Genomic DNA, 16,422 nt, shown 5'->3' with positions numbered 1-16,422 from the left:
TTTCTGCAATGCCATGAAGGCTTTGTCTTACCATTATCAGTGAATGTGCAAAGATCCCAGAGATCCCAAATTGACTCTTAAGACCACATCAGATTTAGGGGACTTAGGGGACCAACTTGTAGACAAACTTTTTCAGCCTAGTGGCAAGTGGTGAACCAGGAATGAGAGGCCACAAGGGCCACATCTCAAATCCTGCACCATCCTTGCTTGCAAGATCTTTCTGGGAATTAAATGAGATAAAACACATAAAGCTTTTTATAAACTTTTGGCAAATATAGTTACCATTCCTGTTCCTTCTTCATCATGGCCACATGCCCCAAATACCTCTTCCTCTTTGCCAAAGAATAATAACTACAACAAAAGTTCCAAAAGTTCCCTCAGCAGGCTCAAGAGCTCAGTGGGGAGCACATGGAGATAAAGCTTTCTAGCTCAGTTTCACAACAACCTAGACCCAAATGCAAAGGGTGATTTTTTTGTTTTAGTCGGGATTTTTGTTGCAATGGCCAAAAGACCTGACAAGAACAACATAGAGGAGGAAAAGTTTATTTGGGGCTCACAGTTTCAGAGATCTCAGTCCATGGATGGCCAACTGTATTGCTTTGGGTCCGCAGTAAGGCAGGAAATCATGGCTGAAGGGTTCAGAGGAGGAAAACAGCTCAGTACATGCAACCAGGAGAAAGAGGGAAGAGAGAGAGAGAGAGAGAGAGAGAGAGAGAAGCAGAGAGATACAGAGAAGCAGAGAGAGAGACTTCTCCCCTCACCAAGGACAAAATATATACCCCAAAGAGATGCCCCAATGACTCACCTCCTCCAACCACACCCCACCTGCCTATGGTTACCACACAGTTAATTCTTATTAATGGATTAAGAAACTGATTAGGCTAAGGCTCTCAGAACCCAATCATTTCACCTCCTTGTATTGTCCCACACATGAGCTTTGCGGGGACACCTCATATCCAAACCGCAACAGTGATGATCCACACAAGGTTCCTGCAAATCAGTAATTTACTTCCTGACCACTGGAAGATTTTCATTTGAGTGTTCTGATGGGAACCACATAAAGCTAGTTCATCAGCTCCCCATCCAGTCTGTGTGCCTCAGGGCAATCATCCAGGGTGAATGGCCTCACCAAGCCAGTCTCTGGCATGCAAAGGCCCCTGGGGACTCTTAGGTATGCAGAATGGATGGGATGCCAGAGAGAGTGAGCTGAGGGCCCTTCCCATGGAGAGCTTTAGAAATGGCACACCTGGTGTGAGACTCCAGCTCAGTTTGGAGTAACCTTGTGAGCATGAGAAGTTATTTTACCTTCTGGTCCTCAGTTTCCTTTTGAATAAATTGTGAAAGAGGAAAAAGGATAAAGAAACCCAAACAAAACTACTACTTACTTGGTATCAATCAACAACGTGACAACTGACAATGGCCATTTGTAGGAAAGTCTAGCACAGCACATTCTAGAAGCTCAGGAAATTCTTCCTATTTGTATAACACTCTGCCTGCTAGAAACATTCTTTATGGATAATTTAGCCCTTTCTGGACTGTGTGAACCTTTAGGCTGACCTAGACACTTTCTTCTCTTTTACATTTACCTTCTGCTAGAGACTCAGAGAAGCAGAGAGAGAGAGACTCCTTTTAACTGATTTATTTGGTCTCTATGTGCACAAAAGACAACATCCGTCTTCATGTGTGTTGCAATGTTTTCTCTTTTGGTCATTAGCACAGAAGCATTGTTTGACTTTTCTGATTGGCAAGCTGGTGGCTTTTAAGAAATCCAAGTGTGGCTATGCATATTTTAAGAAAGGTGGAGAGAGAAGAAACAGGAGTTCAAGTTTGTTCATGTTGCAAGCTCCTTGCCATGAAGAACTCAAAGAAGGGAGTGGGGAAGGTTGTACCTAAGAGGGACTTTTTTCTGGACTTTTCTTTCTCTAGAGTGAAGCTTACCTGATTTTCTCAGCACTGACCCACACAGGTTAGACACACAAATGAATTCTGCCTGTATGCCTTTTCTGCCCAGCTTAGCTCACCTGGTGCTCCCACTGGGTGTCTGTGATGTTCCATATCTCTTAATGATGCTGTGTGGAAGCTTCCAGAAGTGGGCCATTCTGGGTACCTAAAGACGCACCTTGGATGGGGTGCAGCTGTAGGTAGGATCATAGACTGTAGCTACTCCAAAAAATTACCTGATGCTTCTGTGCCCTCTTCTTTGCCTTCCATGGTGAGAACTAGACTTGGGCAATATTTGAAATAAAGAGGACTAACAGTTCAGTCCCAGCAGACAAACTAAGGGCTCCCCCTTGCCTCAAGTGTTGGGTTGAGCCTTCAAATCTCCCCAAGCAAGGGATTCCAAGAGTGAATGTTCTGTTGGGAAAGCGGAGAGTTTAAGGTGCTCTGACCAGGTAAAGGCTCCCTCTTAGGTACAACCTTCCCCAGTCCCTACTTTGAGTTCTTCATTGCAAGGAGCTTGCAACATGAACAAACTTGGACTCCTGTCTCTTCTCTCTCCATCTTTTTAAAAATATGTATAGCCACACTTGGATTTCTTAAAAGCCACCAGTTTGCCAATCAGAAAAGTCAAACAATGCTTCTGTGCTAATGACCAAAAGAGAAAACATTGCAACACACATGAAGACGGATGTTGTCTTTTGTGCACATAGAGACCAAATAAATCAGTTAAAAAAAAAAAACATTAACCATTCCTCCTAAAGAAAAAGAATCACAAACAAAACATTCACCAAAAAAAGCATAGGATTTGTAAAGAAGATTTCATGCTTTGAAGTAACCCTTGGTTAAGTTATTGAGGTAAGGGAAGGTTTATGTAAAATTTCAGATTGAGTTAGAGTTATGTTTAAAGCTTTTAAAATGTATATGGGTAAACATGAATCTTCATAAGAATGCTTGAGTAAAAATTTGTATACACATACATGTTCTGAAAAAGGGAACAGGGAAGCTTGAGTCATGGGATTACATATTTTGTAAATATGGGGATGCAAGGACATATCCTATAAATGAACTATTGTAATGTATATGCAAATTTAACATAGATAATTGAAAATAGAAACTAAAATAAACTTTAAAATTTATATTGTTGTACATGGATTTAAGAGAAATTTGGTTTAGATATAAAGGTAAGCTAAGGATTAATATTATATTTTACTTAGGGGTCCAGTATGGGTTAAAGAATGAATATGTACATTGGGAAATATAAATATTCCAAAGAATGCATGTGTGAAAATATGTACAAACACAAATATACATATATGTGCTCTGACACGATGAAGAACAAATTGAGTCATGTGATTATATATTTTGTATATATGGGGTTTTGTGGATATACACTATAAATGATATATAAATATATATGCAATTTTATATTAATAATTGAAATAAAATTCAAAAAAAGAGAAGCTGTTACGGTTTGGATGTGAGTTGTCCCTGGAAAGCTCATATGTGAGACAATGCAAAAAAGTTTGGAGGATAAATGATTGGATTATAACCTTAGCCTAATCAGTGAGTTAATCCCTAATGGAGTTAACTGGAGTGGTAAGGTGTGGCTGGAAAGGGTGGGAATTGGGGTGTGACTTGAGTGGAGTTTCTCACTCTGCTTTCTGATGTGAGCTGCTTCCTTCTGCCACACACTCCCGTCATGGTGTTCAGCCTCACCTGGAGCCCCAAGGAATGGAGCCAGCCTCCTATGGACTAAGACCTCTGAAATCATGAGCCCTCAAATAAACTTTTCCTTCTTGCAGTAATTCTGGTCAGATCCTTTAGTCACAGCAGTGGGAAAAAAAAAAAACTGACTAAAACAGAAGCATGTGACAGTATATCCAACCTCACCAGTAATCAAGAAAATGCCAACTCAAATAACCACGTTTCTCTTCTACCAAATTGACATTGATTTAAAATGTAATGTTTAATTCTGGCAAGAGGCTCTGAAGTGAGCAGTGGTCATCTTGACTCAGAAACTTCAATTTCTACAGTTACAATTTATGAAATATCCAAAAGCTTTCAACCCACTTTAACCCTCCATCCAGCAATTCCAATTGTGGGAACGCAAACTAAGGAAAAAGTATGAGATGCTGATATTCATGTTCACACGGTTTATCACAGCACGATTTAGAAAATCAAACAACCTTGTAATTAAAATGAATTAAAGAGCTCTTCTACTGTTAGACGGGAAAACGGCTGTGACATAATGTTAGGTAGTGAAAGCATGGCGCTTGAAATCACATATTCAGAAAAACCCCAGTGACATCAAGGCAATATCCCTAGCAGCATAAATAAGACTAAGAGTAAATAACATTAATGTATTAGAGATTACGAGCAATTGTTAAAATTTGGGGCTTTTTTATTCCAGTGAAATATGGTTTTTACAAAGAAAACTATCTATTACTTTGATGAAGAGCAAATCTTCTCATTAAAAATTTTAAAGGGTCCCAGTAAACACCTACCCACCCCTGGGTTAACTCACACCCGAGAGACAGCAATTGCAACAAGCAGACCTCCAAGCCTCCTCCTAAGACCAGCACTGGGTAAACGGTAGTTTGGGATGGGGATATGACAGGCAGATTACCCTTCTCATGGGCAGCTCCTGCCCATGTCCTGCTGGGAAGGAAGGGAAAATGTTCCTCCAGCACTCACTTATACCCTCTCAGCCTTTGAAGGGCTCGGTAGCTATTACCAGCCATTTACTCTGTTCATTGGAGACATCTCACCTGTGCTGAGACTCATCCTGGCTGCACTACTTTGGACAAGTTCTTGTCACTATTCTGAATCTCTATATTCTTACCTTTAAAATGGTCCCTTGATCATGCCCAGACATTAATGATACATTTTTGGGACTTAATGTCATATTCTTACTATATCATCTTATTATTCAATATAAATATGTTACCTTCTTAAAATAACACTCATTTCTTTAAAATTAGACACTTCCCTAATTAGATTTTCTAAATGTCATCTCATGTTTCCCTGCTAGCTAAACTGTACTCACTATTAAACACCATTTACCTACTTTTCTGAATGGTCTGGGGCCATTCTATTCTATACCTTGCTATAAACAATGTGGTCTGGAAGGAAAGGAGACCAATATCTTTAAGAAACTCCTACATGTTATTATGGTTTAGGTATGAGGCATCCCCTCAAAACTCATGTGTAGGACAATGCAAGAAAGTTCAGAGGTGACATGATTGGGTTATGAGAGCTGTAACTTAATCAGTAAATTAATCCACTAATCTGGATTAACCGGGAGATAACTGCAGGCAGGTAGGGTGTGGCTGGAAGAAGTAAGTCAGTGGGGGGGTTACATGGCTTTGGGGTTTATATTTTGTCCCTGGTGAGGAACCTCTCTCTCTCTCTTACTTCCTGGTTGCTATGTCCTGAGTTGCTTTCCTCCACTGCACCCTTTTACCATGATGTTCTCCCTCACCCAGGGCCTAGAGCAATGCAGTCAGCCATCTGTGTACTGAGACCTCTGAAACTATGAGCCAAAATAAACTTTTCCTCCTTTGTGTTGTTCTTGTCAGATCTTCTTGTTACAGGATAGAAAATATGACTTGACAAATGTAATTCTGCAACCTGTACATTCAGAAAAATGAGAAATTATATCCCATCTGATTCAAATGTATGATATGTCAAGATCATTGTACTGTCATGTGTAACTAATTAAAACAATAAATAAATAAATAAATAAAAGTATTGTGTCCATCTAAAACTAAAATAAATAAATAAATATTAAACAAACAAAAAAATGACTAAAACATGTTAAGACATGATTCTATTAGCTGATCAATTATTAACTATTTAGTATGTGTTCCAACAACCTAACTTTGCAAATTGCTTCAATTTCATGAGTGAGGATTGAGGCTCAGAGAAATGGAGTAAAATGTTGAAGGCCACCATGTTAGTAAAGAGTAACCCGTCCCAATGCATGGGTTCCTTGACAGCATGCAGGACAGTCACAGCCTCTGGTTGTATAGCTGGAACTGAGATGCTCTATGAAGCATAATAGTTATTACCTTTATAGTTTATGGTGCACTTTACCTGTATTGTTTAGTTCGTTCATTTTCTGGCTACCTTTCTTTCTTTAAGAAACTCTTTTTACTTTTTGGTGCTTTTTAACCCTATCCTACCCAGAAAAGATAAGCAAACGTTATGTCTAAAGTCATTAACTGTAGGCAAGTAGAGTATGGCTGGAAGTCTCTAAGACATCATCCTGTAAGTTGGTGCAATCACCTGTTACCTGTTCTTTGGTTACTAGGTATAAATTTCCTCTCCCTTCCAGCTCTCCAAATACGTTTTAGGTAATTGAAGTCATTTTATTTATGAACTCTGTACACAAAGGGAAATATTGTCCAATATGGCCATGGAAGCATTACAAAGCAAAATGTTAAATTCTTACAGTACACATTGCTAATTTCTGTTAAACATCTTTCTTGCTCCCACTTCTTTTATTTGATAAACATTTTTTTCTATACAATTCTGGAACACAGATGTTCTTGTCTCCATTTTGTAGATGAGGAAACCAAGACTCGGATTCAAAAGTTTACACATCTGGTCAAAGGTATTCAGTGAAAACTTCACTTCAAGACAACATGTATGTATAGAATATGGCCAGCTTGACCAAAGACTGATAAGCAGTACAGATTTCCATTAACCAAGTCAAGTGCGTTGTGAACGCTTTCCCACTGCATAAAAACATGATCCAAATAACAATGCCTAGAGTACTCACAGTACGGAGAGAGGTAGGCAAAACTGTATTACAATTACTGGTCTGAGTATGTTGAACCTTCCTTGCATTCCTGGGATAAATCCCAATTAATCATTGTTTATGATCTTTTTGATGTGCTTTAACATTAGAATTGGAAGTGTTTTATTGGTAATTTTCACAGCTATGCCCATCAGGGATATTGGTCTATACTTTTCTATTTTTATCATACCTATGTCATGTTTGGGTATCAGGGTAATGCTGACCTTGTAAAATGAGTTTTGAAGAGTTTCCTCTATTTCAATTTTGGTAGAACAATTTAAGAAGAATTTATTTTAGTTCTTCTTTAAAACTTTTAGTTCTTCTTTAAAACTACCTCAGTGATACCATGAACAAAGCCCTGGGTTCCATCCTTAGCACAAAAAAAAATAAACATTATTGAACTGGTACAGCAAAGTAATTTGCTCTTGTGTTTTTCTTTGCTGGAGACTTTATTGTGGATTGAATTGTGTTACTTTCATTCAATTCAGGTTTCCTATATTTTCTCAGTTCAGTTTGGGTTGGCTATAGGTGTTCAAAAATTTATCTGCGTCTTCTAGTTTTCCCAATTTGTTGGTGTACGGTTGTTCAAAATAGTCCCTAATAATCCTTTGTATTTCTGTGGTATAAGTTGTAATGTCTCCTTTTTCATCTTTAATTTTGTTTAGTTAGGTATTGTCTCCTTTTTAATTGGTAAGTCTAGGTAAAGGTTTATCAATTTTATCTTTTCAAAAAAAATCTCTGTTTAGTTTCTCTTTTGTATTTTTAATTCTTCAAGTCATTTATTACTGTTCTAACATGTGCTATTTTTTTCCTTCCACCATTTTAAAAAATTTGTATTGTTCTTGCTTTTCTAGTTCCGTGAGATGCACCAGTAGGTTGTTTATTTGAAATATTTGTATTTCCTTGATGTAGATATTTATTGCTATAAACATCCCTCTCAGTATTGCTTTTGCTATTTTCCATAAATTTTGGTATGTGGGTTTCCTGTTTTCACTTGTTTCAAGAAATTTTTAATTTCTATTTTGATTTATTTGATGACCTATTGTTCATTCAATAGCACATTATCTAATTTCAATGAATTTGTACAGTTTCTAAAGTTCCTCATGTTGTTGTTTTCTAGTTTTATCTCATCGTGATCAGAAATGACATGTAATATGGTTTTGTATTCTATTTGTTGAGATATATGTTGTGGGCTAATATATGGCCTATCCTGAGGAATGTTCCACATGCTGATGACAAGAAAGTAATTTATGCAGCTGTTAAATAATATGTTCTACAAATGTAAAGTCCATTTGATATATGCTATGGTTTAATTCCAGTATTTCTTTGTTGATTTTTTTTTTCTGGTTGGTATTTCCAATAGGAAAGTGAGGTGTTGAAAAACAACTGTTATTGCATTGGGGCCTATCTCTCCCTTTATATCTAATAATGTGTGCTTTATAAAACTTTGTGCTCCAGCATTAGATCCATATATATTTACAAGTGTTATATCTTCTTGTTGAATTGATCCCTTGATCATTATAGAGTCACCTTTTTTTTCTCTCTTCATAACTTTTGACTTAAAGTCTACTTTATCTTATATAAGTATAGCTATTCCTGATCATTTTTGGTTTCCATTTGTGTAGAATATATTTTTCCATCCCTTTATTTTCACATGTGTGTGTCTTCACAGTGAAGTTTGTTCCTCATATGCAGCTTATTGTTGGGTCTTGCTTTTTAGTGATTCAGCCAGTCTGTATCATTTAATTGAGGAATTTAATGCTTTTATGTGCAAGTTATTATTGATATGTAAAAATTTATTCCTGATATTTTGTTAATTTTCTTCTGGAATTTGAACATTCTTTGTTCTATTCTTCTGTTACTATTTATCTTCATGGTTTTCTTTTTTTATTATTTTGAGTATATGCTATTCTGGTGGGTTTTATATTTTTATATGTTTTCATAGTGGTAGTTATTTTTCTTTTGCTTCTAGGTATAGACTCCTTTAAACCTTATTGTAAGGCTGATCTGGTGGTGATAAAGTCCCACAGGTTTTGCTTATCTCAGAAATCCTTTATTTCTTCTTTGTTTCTGAAGGATAGCTTTGCAGGGTATTGTATTCTTGGTTGGCAGTTATTTTCCTTCAGAACTCATTCCCTTCTGCTCTGTAAGAAAGGTATTTACTCTAAGATCTAGACAAAGACAAGGCTATCCACTTTCACCACTCTTATTCAACATAGTTCTGGAAGTGCTAGCCAGAGTAAGAGGCAAGAAAAAAAATATTAAAGGCATACAAATAAAAAGAAAAGAAGTCAAATTGTCTTTGTCCACAAGGAAAAAAAAATGAAAGACTGTACCAAAAAACATTTAGAACTATTAGTAGAGTTGCAGGATACAAAATCAACATACAAAAATCAGTAGCATTTAATACAACAACGAACTTTCTGAGAAAGAAATCAAGAAAATATTCCCATTTATTCAAAACATAAAAACCAAAAATATTTAGTGATAACTTTGGCAAAGGAAGAGAATAACCTCTATAATGGAAATGATAAACACTGATAAAAGAAATTGAAGAAGACACACACACAAAAAGATTGGAAAGACCTCTCATGTTCATGGATAGAAAGAATTAATATTGTTAAAATAACTATATTACCAAAAGCAATTTACACATTCAATGCAATCCCAATCAAAATACCAAAGGCATTCTTCACAGAAATGGGGAAAGGAGGAATCCTAAAGTTCATATGAAAGCACAAAAGACCCTGAATACCCAAAGCAATCTTGAACAAAAGGAAGAAGTCTGAACACATAACAATATTCATCTCAAGACATAATATGGGGCTGGGGAAACCAATTCTGGATGATATCAACATAAAAATTTACAAATGGACCACTGAAGCAGAATGAAGATCTCAGAAATAAATCCACACATTTAAAATCAACTGATTCCACCAATAATGCCCATTGGAAAAAGTACACCCTCTTCAACAAATGTATTGGATATCCAATGCAGAAGGACGAAATTTGACCCTTCTCTCTCACAATCAACAAAAATCAATTTAGATCAAAGACCTAAATCTAAGACCTGAAACTACAAATCTACTAGAAGAAAATGCAGACATTGGTATAGACAATGATTTTTTTATAAGACCCTAAAATCGTAGACAAGAAAAGAAAAAAAAATAGACAAATGGGATTACCAAACCAAGAAGCTTCTGCACAGCAAAGGAAATAATGGAGTGGAGAGATGCCATATCATCTCAGTCTGAATGATTATAATCAAAAGTGAAAGAAAGAAAGAAAGAAAGAAAGAAAGAAAGAAAGAAAGAAAGAGAAAGATCGAATGAACGGCCAAATGCAGGCAAGGATGCAGAGAAAAGGGAACTCTTATACATCCTTTGGGGGACATGTAAATGGAGACACTATAGAGGCTCCTTAAAACCTAGAAATACAATGACAGTACGATCTAGCTGTCCCACTTCTGGATATGTAGCCAAAGAGAATGAAATCAAATCAGCATATCAGAGAGATCCCCTGGCCCCAATTTTCATTGTAACAAAAAAAGTGTACATCAATGGATGAGTGGATAAGAAAAATGTGGTATATGTTCATCGTGGAATATGATTTGGCCATAAAATGAATGAAATCTTGTCATTTGCAGCAAAATGGCTAGAAGTGAACATTTTGTTAGGTGAACTGAGCCAGCCATGGAAAGCTAATACTGTATGTTCCCTCTCAAACCTCAACACTAAGAAAAAAAAGTCTATCTCAAAGTAGGAAATAGTAGAAGAGTAATTAAGAAGGGGAGGGGAAAGACGACAGAGGGAGGTTGGACACGGGGGGGGGGGGGTACCAAATACAGGACAATATGATTTCTAGAGTTCTACAGCCCAGTAGGGTGACTATAGTTGACAAAAAGCTTTTATACATTTTATGAAAAACTAGAAGAGAGGAGTTTGAAGCCATTGAACATAAAGAAATGATGAGGAGATGCAAATGTGAATTGCCCTGGTTTGATCAATACATATTGTATTCATGTTTCAAAATATGAGACAGTACTCCAGAAATATTATAAATATGTACAATTATTACGTGTTAATTAAACGGAAAACAAAACAAAACAAAACTGAAAACACCCTGAGCTGACTCAGGCTACACAACCATTAAGAGGCAAAGTAGCCAGCTAAGTTTCAAAGTGGGTCTGCCCTATTTGGTCGCCATCCCAGACAGTGCCCAACCAGACCACCCCAGCTTCACCCCTGGGAAGTTTTCCGTGCACCCAGGGGACATTCTCAACCACAACCTCTGTATCTGGCAGATGCAGATGGAAACAGAATAACAGAAAAATGTGAGACTTGCGCTGGACAGCTGGAGCGCAGAAGAGTTCTGAAGTGGGCGGGTGTTGTGGTTTAAAAAAAAATAAAGGGTGGAAACCCCACCAGCCAAGTTGAAAAAAATAACTGAAGTGTGCATATCTCCTCCGGGCCGGAGCCCCTCCCCTCGGCTGGGCTGCGCTGGAGGAGGGTGACCCAGGTGCCGCTTCCTCCCTCCGATCAGGGTCAGGAGCCCAAGAGCGCGACCCTCACCGCTGCCGCATTTTGTCCCCTAGGCCTCTCGGCTTCAGCCGGGGCCACCGCCCAAGACCCATCGGAGATGAGCAACCTCAATGGCACGTCGCTGCCCCCTTACCACCGTGAGTACCCGCCCGGGGAAGGGCTCCTTGGCCCTCCGCACGCCGCGGCCGGACAGGAGCGCACGGGACGGGCCGCGGTCGCCGCCGACACCCGCGGGTCCTGCCGTGCAGCCTCCTAAGCTGTCGTTGGCCCCAGAACCCCTGGGCCTCTGGCCGGGATGGGTCCCCGTCCCGCGCCCCCCCGATCCCACGCGCGGGCTCTGTGCTCCCGGAGCGTGGAGAGGCCGCCAGCTGCGGGCGCGTCCGCTCGCTTTCTGTTTCTTTGTGTGGGGCGAGGGAAGTGTCTGGGGCCAGAACTTGTCCCGTTAGGAGAATGGAGAAAGCGCCTGCTAGTAAGGAGCCGTGGAGCGCGAAGCAGCCCTGAGTCAACCAGACTCCAAGTTGCTTTCTGGGCCGTTGCTGCTCCGGGGAACAGGGGGCAGGACTTAAGCAAACTGCAGCTAACTCCAGCCCTTCGGCGGGACTTGCTTGCTCCCTCCACGGTGCCTAGAGAAACCAGATGTTGGAGGGATCCCCTGGTCTTCACTCTTTGGGGGTTCGTATATAGCACACATTGTCTTCCTAACAGGAAATCGTACATGGTGAGGTTTTTTTGTTTGTTTGTTTTGTTTTTTTGGATTCTCAGAAACTTTGCTGGGCCTCTCCTTGCCCTGGTCCTCTGCCTTGGAGCTTTTGAGACAAAAACTGTTTTGTTTTGTTTTTTCCTTCTTTTTCGTCTTTTTTTTTTTTTTAATGTTTATCCTTTTATCTCCATCCTGGCCAAATATTAAGAGTTCGTCAGAGGAGATAGTTTGAATCTATAATGTGATCAAGTTAGATTTTTAATATGATAATGATGTGAGTATTGGAGACAAGCACTCTAGTTAAAGTCTTTGAAATGCAGTTGTTAGTGAGACCTTGCCCAGACCAAGCCAGGGCATGGATGAGAAAGCTTAGATCTGCAGGTATGTGTTTCCATGCCTGTAAGTGCCCAGGATCGTGCTTATTATGCCCTGTAGCATGCTTCGGTCAGTTCAGGTAGCAGACACTATTCCTACAAGGAAACCTGGGCTTCTGGGCTTTGCTGTCAGTATCAGAATAAGCTATGCCACTTATTAAAAAGTAAACCTCTCTTGGCTCCAGTTTTATCTTCTGTAAAATAGGAAATAATAATAGGATATTCTTAGTTGGGTTTTTAAGAATTAAGTGCATATAAACGGCACAGACCAACACATACCAAGTGTTCGATGAATGTCTTTATATTAACTTTATATTAACTTTACATAAAACTACAGTCCATGAATTCGTGTATAATAGTGTGTTTACATACGTACATGCTCCAGGGCCTAGATTAAGGGAAAAGAAGACAGAAACCACAGTAATGTTTCGGTTCAGGCACTGCCAAAGTTCAGGCTGCAGCCATTCCCACCCCTAAAGAGGATGGCCCACCCCTGCCCCGCCCTCCAGTTAGTTCTCCAGGATTCCAGTTTCAGATCTTGACCAATGACTGCAAACACCTCCCTTCTGGGATTGATAGAGATGCAGCCCTTACTTGCATACCATTCCAGATTTCCCTCTGAAGTTGATTTATGGCAGGATCCCTGCTGTGGGAGAACCCTGGGGCCCTATTTCTTGCTGCTAACTCAGACAGGATGTGTCTATATCCTGTGTCAGTTTACATAGCTGTAACTGCTCCTCAGAACCAGAGGTTAGAATGGAGAGGACCCACTTCTGTCAGCCGGGCTTGCCTTGCCCAGCTGGGCTTAGCCTGCTTTCCTAGGCCTGAATGTCACTGCGAGTGAGTCATGCACAGCAGTCCTTTTGCCTTGCCCTTGGCTGGAAGGGGTCAGCGCTCAGTGAGGAGACAGCCAGGTTTGGCAGCTTTATATAGAATCCGCTGCCTCTGGCAGAAGCGGTGAGGACTGTATTAAGTGCCAAATGAAATTCCATCACAGTCATTGCTCAATCCCTCCAGATATTGGTGGTGCTGGGAGTCACATGGGGCTGGCACCATCAGCCACTGGATCTTTCCCAGGGTGCCTTTGGCTAAGCAAGTATTTCTGGGGACTTGCAAAGCACTCTGGGAAGCAGAAGGATGTGGGGTAAAAGGCATTCTGTTATTTGTTGTGGAAGCGGATTAGTGAGAGGTTGGACAAGCCAAGTTGGTTTGACTCTTTGAATGATATATCTATATATATCTATCTATGTAAGTGTGGGAATGGCACATATATATACATATATATACATATGTAATATGTATATTATACATATATGTATACACATATATATCAGAAAAAAGTACATATATATATATATATATATATATATACTTTTTTTTCTGAAACCTTAACCCTAACACCTTCCAGTGACTGAGCCAACACAATGTCCCCACAAGCACAAGTTAAAATCCAAACCAAACAAATTGGAATGAGATCAATAAAGAGTTAATAACAGGGAAGACAAAAACAATTTCTTCCTGCCCCAAGGCAATGACTTCATTGATTGTTGAGAATTCTTCTGGAAGCATTATATGCTTGTGCAATTTCTTCTTATTTTACACAATGGAACCCATTTTATATATTCTACTTCATCTTGCATTTTTCTGTAAGAATGTCTTAAAGATTGTACCTTACCACCATGTATAGACTAATTTGGGGGGGTGGGACTGCAGAGTTATGAATCTATGAAAAATTTGTTTTTACTTATTTATTTAACCAATTTGTCTGCTAATTGCCATTTAGGGTATGTACAGACTTTATTTAATTTTTGTTCAACCAGATGCAGTGCTGCCATGGCAACCCTCTTAAGCTGAGTTTTGTTTGCATGTGACTGTGGACTTTTAGGAAAAGTCCTCCCATCCCCAAATTTAATTTATAGAACAACAACAAAAAAAAAATTGTGTGTTTAAAATGTTAGTAGATACTCAGAAACCCCTCCTAAAGGTCATACCATTTTCTAATGTACACGGATAACTTATGAGTAAAGCTTCTTCGCCACATTCTTATTTACATGTGCAGCTTTCATCTTCACTAGGTTGATGGGTAGAAAATGTTGTCATTTGGAGTGTGCCTCTTTAATTATAAGTGAGGACAAGAGTGTTTTCTTGTCTCCGTAAGACCTTGTTTCACTTTGGGGGAAGTACCTAGCAGAGCCCCACCTGCTTGTGTAGTCAGGCCTGGGCGTTTACTGACTGTAGGTGAAATACAAAATATCAGAGCCTCAGTTTTCTCATCTGTTGGTGGAAATAATAGGAGCAACTTCACAGGACTCATGTGATAGACAAGAGTATAAACGCCTGGCATTGTTCCCAGCAATAGTATAGAGGTGGTAGTTGCTAACAAAATTTATCAAAGTAAACCTGGCCTGTGGATGCCGGTAATTTCAGGATTCTCCTTTGCAGGTGGCTGGCTGTTGCTCTTACTTTTGATAAGATAGCAACATTAATGCTTCTAGGCCGGGTCCTGCTAAGGTAATTGCCTGGGTTACCTTTCCATGCCTGGAGTGATGAATATTTTCTTACCGGTTTGACAAGGGGAACACTTGAGGCTCAGGGGACATTGACTGCCATGAGGCTCTCAGGTACTAGGAGGCTGCAGACAAAGGCTGCCAGATCCCACAACCAGCTAAGGCCCACCCGGGGAAGGGGATTAGGGCATATGGAGGTCTGTAGCTGGCATGCATACTGCCCACTATGGAGGCTCTGGAAGATCACCTCTGAGCAGGTCACACACAGAGACTGCATGTGGCATTGGCACTGGGAATCTGCCAGCCACTCCCCGTTCCCAACCCCGCTCCCCACTCCTCAGCCAGGCCCATAGTCCAACTCCAACCCATAACTGCCCATTATCACTCCCTTTCCTGTGGTCAGGCCCGCCCTGCCTTGGGCGTTCCCTGATGGCTGGCCCCTGATGCACCCACCCCATGCCTGTCTGCCTCTCCTGCTTCACCTTTCACAAATGCCTGCATCGGGCCCTCAGGTTTTCTGGATAAATGCCCTCCACCCCACTTCACACATACTCATTTGTCTCTCAAGGCCCATATTATGTATTCCCATCTCATAGAAATTTTTTCCCAACCCAAAAACCAACTACTACAGGCCTGGAGACATTTTGCAGCCCTGACAGTTTCCTGTGCATGTCCCTTTCCCAGAATTCTGACCTCTTAAAGGACTCCATAATCCTGCACCCACCCCCCCAGCCACACACACACACACATACACTAGGGACCTGACACACAGAGGTATTGGACAAGCCACTTGGGTACAAACAAATGATTGCACAGATGACCCTAAGGCCAACACTCTCAGGGCCAGTGCCATTCCAAAGCCAAAAGCCCATTCCAAAGGCCAGAAGTACCTTTTAAAAATCATACATTCAGTTACTCCTAAGTCAGAACTTGGCATGTACCGGGAGGCCAGTAAATACTCAATTGAAGCAGAAATTCAAACCTAAACACATCCTAAGACCACAGCAAGGCGGACCCAGAAATCCCCTTCCACTGAGTCATGTTTCTTGTCCAATCCCCTTCTCTTCACCCACCCTTAATCTCCCCTACCTCCCACTCATTCTGGCCCAGAAGTTTCTTTAGATCATTATACAATCTAACCTTTTGAGGAAATGCTGGCCTCTACTCTTAGTTATTATAAATTTTAATTTTTGTACATTCTTCCCAAACAATGTTGCTGTACAGAGTCTTAGCCCATGGCAAAAACTGACAAGGTCCCCTGTCTCTGGTGCTTTGCAGAGCCCAGCCCACTGGCTCTGGATTCCATCTTGGGCAAGGCGAGGGTTGGACAGGGCTCTTGGAGGACTCCTCTGCACACTCTCTGGGCTTCTGGCAAGCCTGTGCACACTGGAATTTCACAGGGAAACTCCTGTCTGTGCTCAGAGAAGGCTGTCTGCTGCTGAGCGAGCCCCAGGCTCTGAGAACCCTGTTCTTTTTCCTGCCCTATCATCTCCACACCCTCCTCTTCATCATCTCCCATTCATGACCCTTTGTTATAGTTCTCGTTTCTGCTTAGCTG

The 16,422-nt window shown here is 40.3% G+C and overlaps 1 protein-coding gene across 1 annotated transcript in view; it reads left to right on the top strand.

Annotated features, from left to right (window-relative positions):
• Positions 1–11,171: 11,171 nt before the first annotated feature.
• Positions 11,172–16,422, top strand: part of Gypc (glycophorin C (Gerbich blood group)) — a 33,359-nt gene continuing 28,108 nt past the window's right edge. The window contains exon 1 of the mRNA XM_046463757.2: positions 11,172–11,420. Coding sequence (XP_046319713.1) covers positions 11,381–11,420 — 40 coding nt within the window. The 5' untranslated portion in view covers positions 11,172–11,380. The remainder of the gene's footprint in view (positions 11,421–16,422) is intronic.

Source organism: Marmota monax, unplaced genomic scaffold, assembly GCF_021218885.2.
Source record: "Marmota monax isolate L192 unplaced genomic scaffold, Marmota_monax_Labrador192_F-V1.1 WCK01_AAM20220418_F8-fsc00034, whole genome shotgun sequence".
Classification (NCBI taxonomy): Eukaryota; Metazoa; Chordata; class Mammalia; order Rodentia; family Sciuridae; genus Marmota; species Marmota monax.
Note: the sequence above shows the minus strand (reverse complement) of the source record. Positions and strands in the feature narration are given on the sequence as shown.